This window comes from Falco peregrinus, chromosome 4, assembly GCF_023634155.1.
Source record: "Falco peregrinus isolate bFalPer1 chromosome 4, bFalPer1.pri, whole genome shotgun sequence".
Classification (NCBI taxonomy): domain Eukaryota; kingdom Metazoa; phylum Chordata; class Aves; order Falconiformes; family Falconidae; genus Falco; species Falco peregrinus.
Genome location: NC_073724.1, coordinates 29,120,197 through 29,139,050, shown reverse-complemented (window position 1 = coordinate 29,139,050; position 18,854 = coordinate 29,120,197). Strand labels below are relative to the sequence as shown.

Here is an 18,854-nt window from a genome sequence, read left to right as displayed (position 1 = left end):
CCATTAAGGCAAAGCTTTTATTTCAAAGCAATTAATTTTAAAAGCTGTGCTGTGAATCAAAAACAACAAAAAACCCACACCACCATTCAGAATTATCAACTCATAAAGCCATTAAAAAATATAGCAGGATGTTTGAAGAACAGAAATAAAAAGACAATGTTTATATTAAAAAAAATTAACTGCATGCATTAGCCCCAACAATACCTCACTCCCTCTGTGCTGGGGGGTGGTCCACCCATCCTCCTCTTCACCCTCGTCTCGTATTTTATCTGTCAGCATTCCTTCCTGACCCTTCCTCTGGATCACACACCTTGGCACAGCTTGATGTACAGGCAGCATCATACCATGTCCTACGCCTCCCTCATGTGCAGCCTCCCATGGCCCCCCAGGCCTGTGTAGATCCCCACAGTCATTTGCATGACCCCAAACGATGCTTCCCCTCAAACGTGCACAGCTCCCCATACAGACAGGGATGCATTATTCTAGCCAGCTTCCAATGCAGGGACTAGGCAACACCAGCAAGCACAGGCGCTGGAGCTTCTGGCTGGCCAGAGACCTTCATTTCTTCCCCTCTCCCCACATTTGCACTCTACATTTTTAATGCCTTAGGTTCAGGTGAGCTCAAACTGGAGCTTCAGAGATGTCCATGCTAGGGCTGGGCCAGCTCTACTGGGGAAAGGGCAAGCAGACATCACTTGGACACTTAGAGGCATCACACATGGAACTAGCTCAAATACAAGGAGAGAGGAGAGGGTTTTCTCAGACCTTATTTTAATTTAAATCCCTTTTATTTCCTACATATTAGATCAGAATTTTACAAATGTCAGTGTCTAAGTTTAGACACCTCTGCTATAGTTAAGTAGCTTCAGATGTGTTTGGTATCTCTAGACTTACTGCAGTTAGTCCTAATTTGTGTGATGCTATGCACATTTGAAAACTGGGTGTTCTTATTTAAACATTAACATAAGGAGCTGAATTCCAGCTCCTCAGTAGTAAAATATTTGGATAAGCAATTATATTAATAGCATTTTCAGTTCTCTTCAAATGTTTGCTTTCCAGATTTTATAGAGATCAGCAAATTTACCATTTACTATTGCAATGACTATGAATTTCTGCATAAAACTTTTTTGCTCTATCTTTATCTGTAGCAGTAAGCAGTAACACTTTAGTTAACACCTCATACATTGCTAAGTTGAAAATATCTTAGATATTTAGCTTAGAAAAAATTCCAAATCAAATCTATACCCTTAGGGCCAAAACTAAAGTCAATAGTACTGGTAAGCAAACTGATGTAATATTTTACCAGTAGTAATTTCAAGGTAATTGAAAGCAAGACTATAACTATTTGTGCTACTGTCACTTGTAGCAGTTCTAAATTTGGCTGCAGGCATCAGCTTCAAGTGATTACAAAGAAAAACATGTTCAGATAAATTATGATAACCAGAAAACCTAACAAGCATACATTTCCCTCTTTACATTTCCATTTAAGGCTAAATAATGACAGCTTGGAAGTACTGTGGTACACAATTGGTATACATATCTCAGTGTCTGAGAAGTCTTTTGAGACAATGCTAACAAAATTAATTATATTCTTCCACAGTATCCTTCAAAATTCTGTCACCCACAGAGTGTCACAAAGGCTTTCTCCACATGCTTCTTGGTCAACTCCCTGATTAAATGAGAAGAACACGAATATATACAGAATAATAGGGGTGTCTAATGTCAGGCAGGTTTCAGATTTAGCTCTTGTGCAGAAGACAGGTGATATGGAACCAGTGTGCACAGTCATCTGTTTCTGAATCTTCCTTTTCAAGCTCTGTTATCTTCCCTCAGTGCCTCAAAAAATGATAAGAGCTGATAAAAGGCAGGGCGCTTTTCTGGTAGCTAAATGAAGCAAAGATGATGGGTATGGTTATTTAAGTTTGAAGTCATTCAGGAACTGTAATTTGCATTAGTTTTTTTTGTATTTAGCATGCAGAAATTAGTAGAGGCAGTGATGATTGTGAGGCAAAGAAAATTAAAGTTACTTTTTCTATCTATCTTATCATATGATAGTTTGATCTTCTTTCTTTGCATTAACATGTCCTCAAATACAAGTTATTTTTCTCTGACAATTATATTAAAATAAACCCCCAAACATAACTGTCATTTCATGGTATCACCAATAATATATCCAACAGTTCTTTGTTGTTGGTGAGAAACAAGTCATGCTCCACAGACAGGTTACTAAATTTTAGATGAAGAGGAACAATAAATCAGGATAATTCTTGGCACAGAAGATGCAGGTCTCTCAAGATAAAATGAGCATCATCAGCATTTGACTTATAATTCCTAGAAGACTCACAGATAGGGTAACACATCCCTCTCATTCTAAAGGTGGGGTTATTTCACACAACTTTTGCTAGCTAAAAAGGTAGAGGTCTCATCCATGTTTGCTGTTTAAGATCTCTATATAGGAAAGCAGATATCTTTTATTCTGTGGTGACTGACATAAAAAGGATGAATGACAATGGAGAGGTACCAGTAATGGTCCTGTCATCATGGAAGAAATTTAGACAATTAGTTTAGTTCAGCACCCAAATTTGAAACCATAAATATTAGGTGAGAAGAATCTCATCCTGTATATTTTGTCAATTTGTTGAAGGGTATTTTACGGTTATTTGCTTAAATACATGGTTCTGAAAAGAAGGGAGCCAATCTTCCTTTATGCCCTGTTTCCTGTACTAACAATGTCCTGAACTAGACTGCTGTATAGAATGTACTACATACAAGCAATGGCTTTTATAAGGGATATTTTCCACTATGAGCACTAATACAGCTATCAACAGGGACTCGTAGCGACTCCTGTTTTTTTCTTTTTCCAGTTTGTGTGTGCAGATATAAATACCTCATGCCAGCAGTTGTACATTATCTGGTAGATGATGTCTGAAACTAGTTGTGGTCTATAAAGTCTGTATCCTTGAGAAACTTTCTCAATCACCTGCATGTCATCATAAAGCTCATAGGGCTGCTTTCCCAAAGTGAACACTTCCCACATTAAGATACCTGCAGAAATATTTGCAACAATAGAAGACAAGAAATGAAACTCAATACATGCAAGATAAACCTTTTTTCCTGGAATAAGACATATATGCAACATATAACCTATCAAACTCCTTACAGAGAATATTGTCCAAAGGGAAGCACAGAGATGACTGACAAGCGTCATTCTGTACCTAAATGTAAACCAACACCTACTGCAGAAGAAGGGAAATTCTGATGATAAAGTTAGTTATAAATATATTTAATGTGGACAATGATGGAGAAAGTCCAAGACATAGCTATCCATGGACTGATTTTTTTTCACGAAATATATACAAACATCCCCTTATATAAGTATGTGTGAGAGAGGGAAGGAAAAACAAAATGACGGTTATAGGTATCTACGTTTTTAGAGAATAATAAGATTTTTACTGTTTTTTTTAAGTGAGTGGGACATATACTCCTCTGGTGTCAGAAAGATTTCTGAACAGTTTATAGTGTCAGCTACACATACCTATAAAGACTGGGTTATACTGAAGCAACAGAAACACTGGATAATATCATAATCATTAATTCATCATGATAGCTTTGCAAGAAACAATTTTTGTTGTAACTGAACATATGTGATAATCATGCCAACCATAAAGTAAAAAAAAATACTGTGAAATATTTATTTCACAATAATACATAATTCTGGCAGTAGTGGTTGGTTTTGAGAAAGAAATTAATTGTATCTGACTTCCCTCCAGCTTGAAGACTGGAGCATTGTAGCATCACAGCGGGATCAGAATAAAATGGTACCTGAATCCCAGCTTTCCCCGATGAGAACATTAAAAAACAAGATTATTTTTTCTCTGACTTCTGCTTTTGGGATAGGAATACATCAGTTCAGTTCTTTAACCCTTTAAAGACTCATCAGTTAAAAACAACCAAACAAGAACTGATGGATCCCACTCTTCCCTTGCTTCCACTACATCAATGGATAGTGTTAAAATGAGAAAAGAACTTCTAAGGAAAAATAATGTTCCTCACTGAAGTTAATGCCAATATTGAAGTTAACAACAATAAAGCCTGGAGCCAGAATTTCATCAATAAGAGCAAAAAGAAAATGTATCACTAGAAAATCCAACTTCTGATTTAATCATATATGTTATGAACAACTTGTAAAGGGCATAAATTAGCTGCTCTCTGGCAGAGTCGTTAATATTGGGAGACTAGCTGAAGTTAAAGATAAGAAGCCCAGCAACTGGAAACACTTCCGTCTGCTTTATTCACCACTGTTCAATGTCAAGAGCAGTGCGTTGCCAATCTTTCATCATCTTGACAGCTGCCAAAATTTTCCTACTGGAGGAGCAAACCCATGTATGTGGAATTTAAGCCTGTTCACAAAAGGCTTGCTTTCCTTTGACACCTTTTGCAGACTTTTAGAAACACTGAACACACTCCGTGGATTTGTAAATCATATCTTGAAAACCACGGAAGGAGAAGTTAAAATGTTTGAAATTCCTGGGTAGAAAGTGATCTGCAAGCACATCTTATTCTTGCTGAGATACCAGTTCCAGCTCACACTGACTCTCTTCCACAAGTGGCTTATGCATAGAGTCTACTCTGACCTCCATGACTAACTGAAAAGCTCTTTTGACCTGGGCAGCGCTGATTTATGGTCTAGATACGCCAAAGATACCATCTGATCTCCACTGCCAACAGTTTACTTTTCCATATTAAACATATACATAGCAAATGGGGAGCAGGCAGAGTTTCTATGTACCTAAAAGGAAAACTGTAGGGCTAAAATAATTCAGAGAGGATAGGGTTTGGATGCATAAAAACACTAGATAAGAACGCAAGCTATAACTCCTTTTTACATTCCTTCAGTGTGTAAATCTCTAGCATTTCTGTTTAGTAAGCTGAGGTAATCCAAACGTAAAGGCATATATGCATGCATATTTATATGTCAAATTCCATACATACCAAAGGCCCATACATCTGACTTGCTGCTAAATTTCGCATAATGAAAAACTTCTGGTGCTGACCACTTCACCAGAAACTTGGTTCCTAGTGAACTTACATACAGGTCATCCAGAACATACCTACAAGGCAAGAACTTGGTTGTGACCGAGTTACAGTGAAATACTATTTACTGTTTCTTCCTTGTACATCACAAAGTTCCTAAGAAAAGCCTTGGCAGAATCCCAGATTCCCAAAGGATGCCCGATAGAGGCATTAGCTATAATCTACAGAATAGATCATTGCTATAAGCTTAGAGAAATAATGCAGAATCATAGAAATGCCTGTTGTAAGGCCATCTAGCCCAGCCTCCAGCTCAAATAGAATTACTCCCAACACGTCAGCCACAGCTCTCTGTAGCCAAGTCTTAGAAGCCTCCAAAGGTTGCAATCTCATAGTCTGCCTGACTGGCATGTTTTGCTGTTCCACCGCCTTCCTGGGGAAAAAGCCACCTTCTGTTACTGTCCAGCTGGAACTTCCCGAGCTACGGTATGTGGCCGATATCTACTGTTATATCATCTGGCACTGATAAGACTTATGTGTCTCCATCAGCTTTGTAGCTGTAAGTAGCTATAGGCAGTTTGTAGATCTCCTCTTAGCCTCCTCTTCACCAGATTAAGCAGCCTGCTCCCTCAGCCTCTTCTCAGAGGACATGTTCTCTAGGCTCCTCATCCTCTCCAACTTCTCTCCATTGAGGCTGCTGATTAAGACGTTTGGCCCTCAAATTAGGTGAAAATCTTGCACCCAAGGTAAACACTGAGGTTTCTTTAACAAACATGACTAGTGAAATCTCTCAGCTGTGATTGGCCTTTAATCCTTATTTTTTTGAGGCAGCAGAATGAATTTATTCCAACCCCATAATGGCTTATGATCATTAATGGACAGGAGACACAAAGAGCTACATCACACCGTGTGGCTTATCTTTCCTAAGAGCCAAATGCTAGATGATCAATGCCAGTAAACTATATGTACACTAACATCATAGCATCACAAGGCACCCCATTCTTTTGCTTACCTGGTCATCCCAAAGTCAGATACTTTCACAGTAAGATTGCTGTCAACCAAACAGTTCCTAGCAGCCTTCAGTAGAGAAATGAGAAAAGACATGAGTAGAAAAAATGCAAAGAGGAGCAAATAACATCATGTCTTGGTAATTTGCTAATAATAATTTCTGTCCTCTAACATTTCAATGAATAATGACATTCTTTGAAGAAATTACGTTTGGAACTGTAAGGGAACAGTAAGTAGCTTTCTTATTTGTTTGTGGGTTTTTTTTTTTACTATTGACTGAAAAACATTTTTTACCATTATTCTAGCTTTACAAAGAAGGGCATTGAGCGATGAGGAAACAGAATTGAGAAACCCACATTCCCTTACAAAAACAGCGACAGAGCCAGAAACTAAACCCTGTCTTTCAAATGGTGTTCTACTCTAGGGTCCTTTTCAGTAGTCTCAGAATTTACGGAGGCATCAAAAAGTGAAAAACATTGATTGGATTATTCCCAATGCACTATAAACAAAGTGGAGCAATGAAAGGTGATTTAAATAGCTTGATTTATGAAAAGTTCAATATAAACCTAGTTCTGCCAGTGATCACTTGAGAACATTTATCTAAGGCTGTATTCTCTGCCTGCATGCTTATTCATTTTTGTGATACAGTTTGCATTTACAGTTTTCAACTTGAAATCAGGCTCAGCTTTTATTTCTGTTTTCCCATGGTGCACATCCAGTTTTCAGGAAACTGACTTTACATTTACAACTCAATTTCTGCTACTTAAGTTGTCTGATATTCCTGATTTTTGAATCAGGGTGTGAAAATTGCTGAGGTATGGATTTAACAACTTTGTTTACACATAAAGACAATTCTTTGAATTGTCAAATAATGTCATCAAGAAGACATTTAAAATGCTACCTGAGGACACTGCACCTCTATTGGAAAATAAAGCAAGTCTGTAACAGAAATTGTCACAAACCTTCCAACATTTTTTTGTCTACAGTTACAAAGCAAAATACTGCTACTGATTCTGAAGCACAGTGCACCAGAAATTTGGCCAGCTTAATTTTTAATATGCCAATGAAATAACAGCTTATTTCTCCAAAGAATGCCAGCAATCTTGAAAGCTAAATTTTGTATAAACCTTAGGTACAAGTCCTTGAAAGGACTGGTCCCCTCATCAAAAGCAGCTTGAAATACTTGCTTGAAAACTGGCAGATAAATGTATTTAAAAGGGCTGGGCAGCTGCAGACTAGACTTTCAAGTTCTGTTCCTGCTAATAATACACCCAAATACATTCCAGTTTATCCTAGCAGGGTCTACACTTGTTTTAAAGAGAAATAGTCCCAATTAGATAAATCCTTAACTCATTAAAAATGATCTATAAGTGACCCAGATCCTTAATGTTACATCTCTTTCTTCTGGAGGACTACAGCATCATTGGACAGAACTCTTTACTTCAGTGGACTGATTTTACAATTGCACATCTGTGCTGCCAGGTGGTCCACAAATCCTTGAGGCTAGAGCCCATACGTGCAGGCAGCACTGCATGCGGTGCTGTAGACCTGTCAGCTCAGCTCTGAGGCAAAGCAAACTAGCCTATGGGCAGTGCTGTTTTTCTTGTGGCGTTAGTGCTGCTCATCCAGACCTGCCTTGTACTGAGCCAGCTAAGAGTCTGTTCAGCAGACCACAATGTTTTTTAGGGTGAGTGCCAACAGAGCCAGGGGAGCTGTGGCTGATCCTGAGGGCAGGACTGCCTAGCGTTAGGTCATCTTCCCACCTTCCCTGTTCTACTTCTCCTGTGGCATAGCTTACCAAATCTCTGTGTATGAACTGACAGCTCTCCAGAAATGCCATAGCATCACAAACATCATAACATATTTCCAGAAGCTGAAGGGGTTGTAGTTCCTTCCCATGACTCCTTAGGTAGCTAAGCAAACAGCCATTAGCCATGTATTCTGTCACTAGATAGATGGGATACAATTTTGAGCATACACCGTACAGTCTAACAAGTTTGGGATAATTAAATTTCCTGAAATAGAGAAAAAAAATTTAATGTAAGAATAAATGGAGATTATTGTGCATTTCTGTGTTATGTTCTTCAAATGTCAATACAACGTACTGAAAGAAATTACTGAAACTGGATACTGTCCCATCTTAGACTTCAAATATTCCTTTTCAAGGACTGAGTGTCCTTCTGCTCATTACTTTGAAAGTCAGTAATGATGACAATCAAAAGACGACTCAGTATTGATGAAACGGCAATGTTATAGTCAAAACCTGAAATAGGATTTAGCAGCGCAGATGTGCAGCCTTAATGTTGGGAGAAAATGGATCTGAGTTGGTGGGGTGGACCTTAGATCTTAAGGTTTTCTACTAAAACAGTGCTACAAAATTTTCAGATTCAGAATCCTGGTCATATCAGCTAGTTAACTGACAGGAATGTCATGCATTCCTTCAGGATATGAGATATCTAAAATATTATTGAATTTGTGTTCTTCAATTATCATCTCATGGAATTTCACTGGAAATTCTAACATCTTTACCTCTTCATAGTCAGAGTCTAAAACTTAAGTCTCATGTTCATGTTTCTGGCATTTCCTAGTTATTTATGTTTCTCATTCCTATCTGCAGGATGGCAAGAACAGCTTTCTAACTGTTTCTGTGTAAATGCTAATGAAGCATAGTTTTAAGTGACATATGTGGAACCTCTGAAGTTGTGGAAGAGATGTTAATTGAAAACTTTGTAAATGACCCTATTAATCTTGGTGAAGTTTTTTTGGTAATACTTCAACTACCCTATGTGTCTACCTATTTAGCCTGTGCCTAATGTACTAACCATTATTAATGCTATTTTTAAGAGGAAATTCTCTTTCCCGTATGTGCTATACATTACTGATTAATGTTTGGAGAGATCATTATTTCCAAATAATTAAGCAGTGCCATAGCTTACATCATGGTCTGAGCTTCTTCTATGAATTTATCTTCTGACATTGCTCCCTCTTTAATCATCTTTATGGCCACATCATATTTTCCCTTCCACTTTCCCAGATGCACCACTCCAAATTGACCACTTCCTAGCTCTCTCATCAGGACAATTTCTTCTCGTTTCAGCTCCCAAATTCCTAGTGGGACAAAAACAATTCTGTCAGAAAAAAAAAAAAAAGAAAAAAAAAAAGACAAATGCAGGTGTGGTATGCCCCATAGGCAATGCTGCTATTTTCTCAGGAAGGTTGCAGAACCATGCAGCACTGAAGCAACTTACCTGTCTCTTGGCTTTGTGTTTGAGTTATGGAAGGAGACCACACTTCCTACAAGTGTTGTTTGCTACTGCTGAGGTTTAAGCCTTATAAATAGATACGAGAAAGCTTTATGCATTAAATGATGATACATTTTTATATAGGAGATTGGAGGACAAGAATTACTGTGCCAGGTAATGTGGCAAAGGGAGAGAATGGCCATGACTCAGATATGCTGGGGAAGGAAACATGCAAAGTCTTGCACAGTTGATATAAGACCTGACTTAAAATGCCTTAAAACGGGTACAACATGGAAGTTGGTATAAAATACCTTTGCATTCACCTTGCCCTGGATGTAGACTAGGTGCACTTGTAGGGAGGGATACCCTACTACATAGAACCGTAAAGAACAAGAGGAAACTATGGAAGAAGCTAATGACTGAAAGACCTTCCTTCCCAAATTCTCACATTGCTTCCTGCATGGACAAGTGGAAATGGCCACCAAACAAAAATTCTGTAACCTCCTGCAAGCGTGAAGGCAGTAAGAGTCACAATTGTCTGGTTATTCTTTTCTCGACAGCCAAGACTGATACCAGTTTCAAAAAGGAAGGTTATCTTCATACCATTTCCTAATGAAGCTGTGGTTGGGACTTTATTTACTTGTGTAGACACTGCATGCCGGAGCCTTGTCACCATACCTACAAAGAAAACCTGTTAAAAGTCACAATATATGCATGAGTCTTCTGAAATCAAAGAAAATACAGGGAAATTAATACCTTCCTCTGCCTGCCATATTACAACCGCTCAGGTGATGAGAGATATTCAATATTCAGCAGCTGCTGCATCATGACACAAGACTGAAAATTTTCTGTGCTTAAGGGCTAGAGCATCAGAGGTATTGCAAGAAGAGGTGGTGCAACATAAAAAAGCACTGTACAGCAAAGGAAAGCAACTGTATTTGTTGTGAATAAGTTAGATCAAGTTCCACCCAAACTCTCCCAAAAGATGTTTCAGTATTTAGAGTTTTCAATATTGGAATAGATTCACTATAATGCTGAGAAGTCCAGAAGCCTAAGCCGAAATCAATCAAGTAGAAAGAGCATATAGGATTACCAGCTGAGTTGAGCTGATGGTAGTGTATAAGCTTGGGAATTGATCCAAAACAGTAGTTTTCAGTGAGGTAATACTTGTTCTGAGGGGTTTTATGCACATGGTAATGTTTGACTGTTCCTTTTCTACTTCTGAAAAACATCACAAAATGCAGTGCATGTCAAAGCCTTGCAAAGTACCTTCTAGCCCATGTATTAATAGATTAGTTAGTTGTTGAATGAACTCCAACAACACTCCAACTGGCCAAATAACAAAATATGTAGTAGATGTCACCAGGAAGACTGTTACATTTGCCTCAGTTTCCCCTTTAACATCTGCTGGTCATGTAGTACAGGCTCCTAGCACATTGGAGACTTCTGCTGCATACTCTAATGTAGTCTGATGGTTAGTGCTTGTCTCCCAACAGTTACATCTAGAGCAAATGACTCACATACTGCCCTTGCAATGGTTCTACATCTAATTTTGAACACTTTCCTTTCCCCTTGCTCTTGCCTTTGCCCTTCCTTTCCTTCTCTCTCATTCTTGAAACTCTGCTGTTCTCCTAGTTTATGTGCCTGTTACATGTCCATGCTTAGATGGGACGATTCTGGACCTCCTTTTCCCTGTTCATGAAGCCACTGTCATGCATGAATTCAAATAACTATATGGCCCGAATATACCCAAGGTTCACCTTCAACGCAATGTAGAGATTTTGTTGTTGACCAGTCACATATATCACACAGCGCACCCATAGCATGCTCATAGAAATGGTACACAGTCTTTGGATACTCACTCAGGAAGCTTGCTGAATACAGACACAATATACATTCCTGCTTGGCTAGATTTCCAAACCATAAAAGCACCTTCTTTTCCCTAATGAAAAAAAACCAAAAAAGTTACAAGGAACAATGAGGTTGGGATTCATGTCATTGAACTTCAGGCTTTTACACCATAATGTCCACAAAGGAGAGAAAAAGATGAGACTCATCTGACTTCCTTTATGGACAAGATGAATTATGCATGAGAAATATTTATTTATTTCCACTAAAAAGAGGGTCTACGTAACTGGTTTTGGTGTCCCACTGTAAATGTTTAAAATTAGATGAGTTGTACCCAGCCCAGACATGAAGCAGTTAGTTTGCAGTGTTGTTTTGGTGCATAGATACAGATTTATAATTGGGGAGATGAGGAATTGTTAACCCCCATCTCCTGCCTCATGTCCCATCCAGAGGCAGTACACATTATAGGACCCAAATGCTGCCACATATGTCCCATCTAAATAAAAGCTCAATCCACCACACTCAGTTCCTTTACATAATGTTTTAGACTGATGTATTTTCTGTTGCCAAAGTATTTCTGAATTACTGAATAAGCAGTATTCACTGCATTTTATTATACTGAGACTATTTTTTGTCTTTATGTGGTACTCCAGTCCTAACTTTCACTATCCAGTTTTACTTCTGTTAATGATTTCCATACTGGGCTCAAAATGCTGGTTTTCAGAGTTGTTTTAACAGCTACACCTCTAATGTGCTAGGAATGGCTATTGCAGGGAGGAAAGAAGACATCTAAAATCTTACATAAAGGCCAAGTTTCATTGCTGTGAGGTTCAAAATAAATTTAATGTCCCCTTAAAGTTAACTGAAGTCAGGAGTATCCAACACCTTTTGGTACTGGGACCTAACTGCCTTTCTCCAGTGATTTGCCAAACCTGAATTTAATTCCTGAACCTACGATGCAGTGGTGCAGGTATAAAGGAAAGGACACGGAGCCAAGGCTCCCAAAGGGTCAGGTTATATCAAAGCTGTTAGTGGCTGAGTACCAATATGACTGGCTGTGAGAAAGCAGCAAGCCACAAGAGGAAAACTTGTTTACACAGTGCATCCAAGAGCAAAGCATGGCTGAGGCTGAGACTCCTCCAGAAAGTTACATGAACAAGGGTTTCTGTGGTTGTCTGCTGTAAAGACTTGTACAGCTGACTAGTCCTATGGTGCTATCCGTCCTTGCTCCTAGTCAGCTGCATTAAACCAACTCTCAGCAGGCACAGCACTCAGTTTGCTCAGAGTTGTCTGCGGATGAGCTTTTACTCCACATGTGTATATTGTAAAACCATCACAGAGGATTCCTCTAGACCAGAGGTCCTCAGACTTTTCAACCAGGGTGCCGGCGTGCGGATGCAGTGGCAGGCCGTCATCTGTGGCTGCTTGGTTTCCGCCCCCAACCCCCGGCGGGGTGTGTGTGTGTGTGGTGTGGTTCTATAAACACCGAGGGCTGGATTGAGGACCCTGGGGGGCTGTATCTGGCCCATGGGCCATAGTTTGAGGACCCCTGCTCTAGAGTGACTGGTAGAAAAAGCCACACTGAGTCAAACAACACAGGCCTAGAGGTAAAACCGAAAAGCAGAGCTTTGAGGGGAAATGCACTCATTGTGGCTTTGTTCCAAGCCTATTTCAGAGGTATGTAATTTGTTCATTTATGTAGAAGAGGCATTTTTAGAGATCTGTTTATCAATATCAAGTTAGCATGAGAATTTCTAGCACTGTAATACTACAGCTGTTTGAAGAGCATCAGCATCCTCTAGCTACACAGTATAGCAAAGACAACAGACACAGAAACATATCTATGGTTGTTCATATACAAGTGATAAAGGATATGTAGGACCTTCTGATGGAGCAGCTGTTCACACTGCACACGGGAGACATAACCAGCATACCAACTGCAAAGAGAAATATTTGGCTAACTATTCACAGGCTGATTTCTGAATAAGGCACATCAGACATATAAAAAATGCCAGACATCATAAATATTTCTAAAACTGCTTTTGAAAGCCAGAGGGTAGACCTGGGACTTGTCCTGCATGTGTGATTTTGGGCCATGAGATAAAAGGGAAACCACTAGTTCCCATCTGCTTCCTGTCATCCAGTGGCTCTCCTTGCCCTGAAATATCTGGGCTCATCCTGTGACTGACTTTTTACAGTAAATCCTTACATGAGGATCCTGCTGCTCTAAAGTTATGCCAGGAGCTCTACTAGAAGTAGTTTATTGTGCCTTCTGCAGACACAGCTGTCCTAAAAGCTGGGAGGTGCATAATTCTCCTCTAACTTTGAACCTTCTTGTTGTCATAATATTAACCAAATGGAGGAAACAAGCCAAACATGCTATGCCAGATCACTTCAGGGAGCTCCAATGCAGCCTTCTTAATAGCAGTTCACTTTTATGAAGCATCCATTTAGTGTAAAAGACTGATTTGTCTAAATTACTTTTTTGTCTGAAAGCAAATACATTCATGCCTTTGGAAGTCTGTGGAAAGTGATGTTGCTGATAACAATATAATTATTATCACTATTATGACAGCCACACATAGGATACCATTGCTCTAGGTATAGTGGACATGTAAAGTGGAAAGGCAATCTCTGCCAAAAGAATCTTTAGATTCTTATAAAGACATATTCTATATACTCACTCATGCTTAGTAATACTCTGCTCTTCTGCCAATGTCTGTTCACTGACACCGGAGTTTTCCCTGTGAAGACAAAACAACATGCTGAAATTGTGAAAAACTAGTTATGAAAAAAACCTTCCTTGGGTTAAAAGTCATACTACATATATTTTTTGAGTAGTTATGCCATGGTATAAGGTGAATATTTCAAAAAGTTGAGACATATTTAATTGTCTGGATTTTTTTATGACTTGGTAAACACTTGAACAGCCTTTCTCCTCCACTGTGCAATGTGTTGGAAAGTCAAATATTCTCTGTGCATGCTGTAACAGGCAATGAAACTGCATATCCCTTTAGTGACCTTATGAAGAGAATGCATCTACCCTTTCAAAATTTCATGGAAGATTTCCAAAATTCACAAACCTAGACTTTCCAAGACAACAGGAACTCATGTGGCAGAAAAAGAGGCTTCTAAAATACCCTTTTGTACAGAAATAATAATGATTCTTATTTATGCTGCCTTTTATAGGATACTGTAAGAGTAGGGGAAACCTCTGAATCTTGTTCAGTATGGTGTACTGTGAGGCAATCTATTATGTTTCTGTGAGATTTTCAGTCAAATATTTAGGCACAACTTTAATGCTTACAATGTTGTGTCATCTTACTAAAAAGGAAAAGTTGGATCTGATGTATCAGTTTGACAGACCGGGGCTCCTTTTATCCTGTACTGAACTACTCACATACATATAAAGGCACAAGAGTGCCAGCAAGGCTGATTTAATGCTGAAATAAGAGTAAAAAGATTGAAATCCAAGCATCATTCAAGTCAGTGGTGAAACTCTATTGATTTAAATGAAACCAGGATTTTCAACTGATGTTTTTTGCATTAATGTATGAGTCGAGAAGACAAATTGTATCTGATTCTGTACCTTTCAGGAAACTTATGCTTAGTACTCAGAAAGTTATTTAAGAAGAAAAATATTCCAGAAATATTGCCTAATCTTTACTAGAGTGGTGAGGAAAACATTTAAGCAGTGGATGGCTGCATATTGACTCACCTTGGCTCATCATCATTCAGAGATAATTTTCTCAAGTAAGTGCTCGGTACAAAACCTTCATTCCTGCAAAATAAACAGTTCACAGTTTAGCTATCATAAATTGCATCTTAAATTTGGTCACTTAACATAGGAAAAGGGATTAATCAGAGCCACATTTTAGAATGCCACTAACAGAAATGCTCATGGTTAAAACATTTCTGCTTTTACTTACCATGTAGAAAAATACAGAAGTAATTTATTTTAGAAAATTACATTTCAAGGAAGTACTCTTTTTGCTAGTCATTGAAATGGCTTCCTCCTCCATGATTGGTTTCATCATATGGAAGATTGGAGCAGACATTCAACAATATCATTACGTGCCATCTCAGTTGCTGTGATGAAGGATGCCAGTGACTAACAGGTGCCAGCAGAGTATCCAAGGTTGAATGCAGAAAGTCAATGGGTAGGCTCAGCACTCTTCCCAACACAAAGCCAGATGCAATTGAGAAGCTAAACTAAGTGAATATGGACAGCTGAGCTATCACTTAAAAGCAGCTGACAGAATGGCATGATGGACCTATATTATGGTGGCCAACAGACATCTATAATTGTAAGGGGGTGGGCTGTATGCTGTGCCTGTCAGAAAAATAAATGGGAGGAATAAATTATATGTTTGAATATGGATGGACATAGAAAGGAAGAGGTTTTTTAACATAGATCTTCGTAGAGTGAGAAGAAGACTGAGGGTGCATGGAAACAGGTGAAGCAGGTAACTCCTGATGTTTGTTCCTACTACATCCAAGAAAACAAGATTTACGTTTTTTTTCAAGCAGAACTTAAGAGTTTTGTTACGATGTATATGTGACTTGTCCTTGCAGAATCAATACTGCAAAAGTCTCAGTTTCTCAAGCTAGAGAAAAAGCTGTAAATGCCCCCCTTTCTCTTGATGTCTCTCTGCTCCTTCATTCACCTTAGAGCCCTCTACTCAAGCTCAATAAGCAGAGCTGCCTGTACCATATGCTTTTACATGGCCATAAACAGTCCAGTGAAGGCATTTAAGAGCATATCTCAGATTATTAATTTATTGTTGTCTTTGAGTTACCGGGGTTGTGTGCTGGTTTCTTCACCCAGAACAGTATGCCAATCTTGTGAGTTATAAAGTGCAGATACTTTAAGTTAAGGTTGCTTTATTTGTTGGTTTTCTTACATTGCAAACTTAATCGGTGAATTCAAGTAACCAGTGGTTCGAGGAATTTCATTCTGTTTCAAACCAGTTTGGGTATCCCCTAGCTCCAAAATTGTTCCCTTCCACATTTCTATCAAGTACATAAAATCAAACTCAGTTAGTATCCATCATGGAACAGACAAGGAATTTCATCTTTTCCAGGCAGCTCCTGTTTGTTGCAGTGCCTTTGTCTCCAGTGTACGCCTAAAGCTGTTTCTCTTTTAACAACTTGGGAAGAGAATCTCTTTTCTGCCTCAGCTGGATATTAATGAAAAATACCTTGTTTTAAATTGCTGAAGGGGATTCCTCCACTTCTGATCCTCAAAGAGAATAATTAAATGCTGTGCAAGATGGGGGTGCACTGTCTTTGTGGAAAAGTATTGCTAAAGCTGGTGAGAGACCGAAGTGGTAAGTGATTTGTGCCTCGGCCGTTCTCACTGGTTTCTGTGCTGTCACTGCTATTGCAATAGTAGTGGTGTTGGTCTAAAGATGGTTTGTGCATACAAGAGAGGCAACACTTGTAAGGTGAGATTTTATCTTTTCATTCACTTAAACTAAATGATTGGAAAAAAAAATTGACAGCTTCTTTGAACACAAGGCCTTCTTCAGGCACATATCAAAAATCAGGCCACTGAACACTATCTTGGCTAGTATACTAGGCAGTGAGTGTTCTAAATCTTACTCAACCTGGCAGCCAAAGATGGTAATGAAAATGGAGTTGTACAGAAGACAATGAGGCTTCTAGAGCAATGTTTAAAAGCTACTTAGGTAATTATCGCACAGATGCTGAAAGATACCAGGACTGCCTGCAGCATTGTCTATGAAGATGAGATACATGGAAGACCATGGTCATGGAACAAAAGTATTCTGCAGGGCATACTTACCCTTCCAAATCCCTTACTTGCCACCAGCCAGAATCTTCCTCTTGCAATACATAGTATTTATTGCTTCTGACAAGCCGGAAAGCTGAATTTCCTTCAGTTTCCTCCCAGTTGCATCGGGCCACAGCCATATTCAGGACTGACTTGTCTGGTGATAACACCTGAGGCAGGCTTCTATGTTTCCACTTTTGAAGACAGAGGAAATAAAATGGTAAGGAGATTACCATTGGTAATGGTAAGAGGTTAAGAACAGTGAGAAATAACATGTGACATGTACACGATCACTTCTATCTTCAACATGCATAATGATATTTACAAATTAATCAAAGCTAAGATGATGGGCACAGACGAGCAGCTTTTCCTTATCCATTTAGAAGCCCAGTTCAGATACTGTTTTCCACATTTGTGAGACAGGTGAGAACAGAACCAGGTTCTGTGATAATGACACCAGAAGCAATTAACTCTCAGTGGAAGCTGACACTGCTGTAATAGGAAACTCTCATTACCAGAATTACTTGATACACTTGACTTGTATCAAAAACCTGCTACCTATTTGAAGCTGATACTACTTAATGAACCGTTGCAATTTGTGTGCTTTGGACACTGCATGACCAAATTGTGCTTTACTATAAGTGCGATGATGTCCTTTGTATCAAAAGACCCCATCACAGCACTATAAAACAACTTTAGGTTTTTTTAATGGCTTTTGATAAGCAGTAACATTACCATGAAGCACAACAAGCATTAGTCAATTGTTACTACTGATCACTGAAAGCAAAACACTATTGTAAGTCTAAATCATTCCCTTTCCTTACTATGTTTTATTGATGTTCCTCTGCTAAGTATATTGAATATAAGGAATCTCACTCCTTGGTGCCTAACTTTCCCTGAGCAGAGTTAAACAAGCGTAGGTATGTAACCGTGAGATTCACCTTACCCAGCTTTGACCCATGTTTTCCTGTGAAATATGTCATCTTACAGAAGTATCTACCTCTCACCACTGATTCTTGAGGAGGTCTACACAAATTACTTGGATGAGAAGCCTGACATTAAAGTCAATGAAATCATGGGCAAAAAAGCATCCAAAATTAAGGCACTGAAATAGGAGGAGTGTCATAACTGAGGAAATCTAGAAATCACAATTCTTTAAGAGCAGGGAAAACTTGAAACACTGACAGCAAAGAATGAGGGAAAATAAGACAAGCTTAGGAGAAAAGGCTCCAAATGTCACCTATTTATGATTGAGAACCACTGTAATACAATGCCAGGGAAGAATGTCAACTGTCCTGAAGCAAGCTGTGATTCCTTTAGATCAAGTCCAACTGACCGTGTGATTGTATGTTTGCTTCTTTTCTCTTTATTGACATTTCTTTACTTAATTTAAACAAGGAGAAACCAAAGAGCCACCTGAATGCCTGATTGATTCCACTGAGCCAGAAGACACACATGATCTTTTCCTGCAAACACACCAAGTGTCAATCTGATCTCACTAAAGCTCCAGTGGAGATACTCATTCTTGAAAGAGGTATCACTCACAGCAGAGTCATCATCATTTGACTAGAAGTAGGTATATTACTCATCAAGTACTACTACTTCAATCCAATAAGGGTGGTTCTTGTTGGTCACACCTGACTTGGGTGGAAAGGAGCTTATAGCTTGAGGCCCTGTGTTAGGCAGGATTCAAGTCTTAGACTGCCCATTTGCTTTGTGGAATAGTGAAAAAATTAGAGTTGCCTGAATTTGTCAGAATGATAGAGAAAATTGTAATACAGAGATTAAGCTGTTTTCTCTTTAAAGCATCTAGTGATGTTAGAGCAAGCTGATATTCAGTAAACGTGTTTATGGGCTGATGTGCACCTTGATGTGGCCTTGGTAATGTTTGGAGATCTAATTGTTCTTTCTTCCTTTCTTCATTTCTTGTG

The 18,854-nt window shown here is 38.8% G+C and overlaps 1 protein-coding gene across 1 annotated transcript in view; it reads right to left on the bottom strand.

Moving 5' to 3' along the window:
* Positions 1–1,809: 1,809 nt before the first annotated feature.
* Positions 1,810–18,854, bottom strand: part of BMX (BMX non-receptor tyrosine kinase) — a 29,040-nt gene continuing 11,995 nt past the window's right edge. The window contains exons 6-17 of the mRNA XM_027778994.2: positions 16,936–17,117; positions 13,814–13,873; positions 13,012–13,066; positions 11,144–11,223; positions 10,375–10,502; positions 9,885–9,959; positions 8,976–9,147; positions 7,838–8,054; positions 6,044–6,108; positions 4,993–5,111; positions 2,888–3,045; positions 1,810–1,884 (exon numbers count right to left, since the gene is read on the bottom strand). Of these exons, the coding sequence (XP_027634795.2) occupies positions 1,810–1,884; positions 2,888–3,045; positions 4,993–5,111; positions 6,044–6,108; positions 7,838–8,054; positions 8,976–9,147; positions 9,885–9,959; positions 10,375–10,502; positions 11,144–11,223; positions 13,012–13,066; positions 13,814–13,873; positions 16,936–17,117 (1,386 nt within the window). The remainder of the gene's footprint in view (positions 1,885–2,887; positions 3,046–4,992; positions 5,112–6,043; positions 6,109–7,837; positions 8,055–8,975; positions 9,148–9,884; positions 9,960–10,374; positions 10,503–11,143; positions 11,224–13,011; positions 13,067–13,813; positions 13,874–16,935; positions 17,118–18,854) is intronic.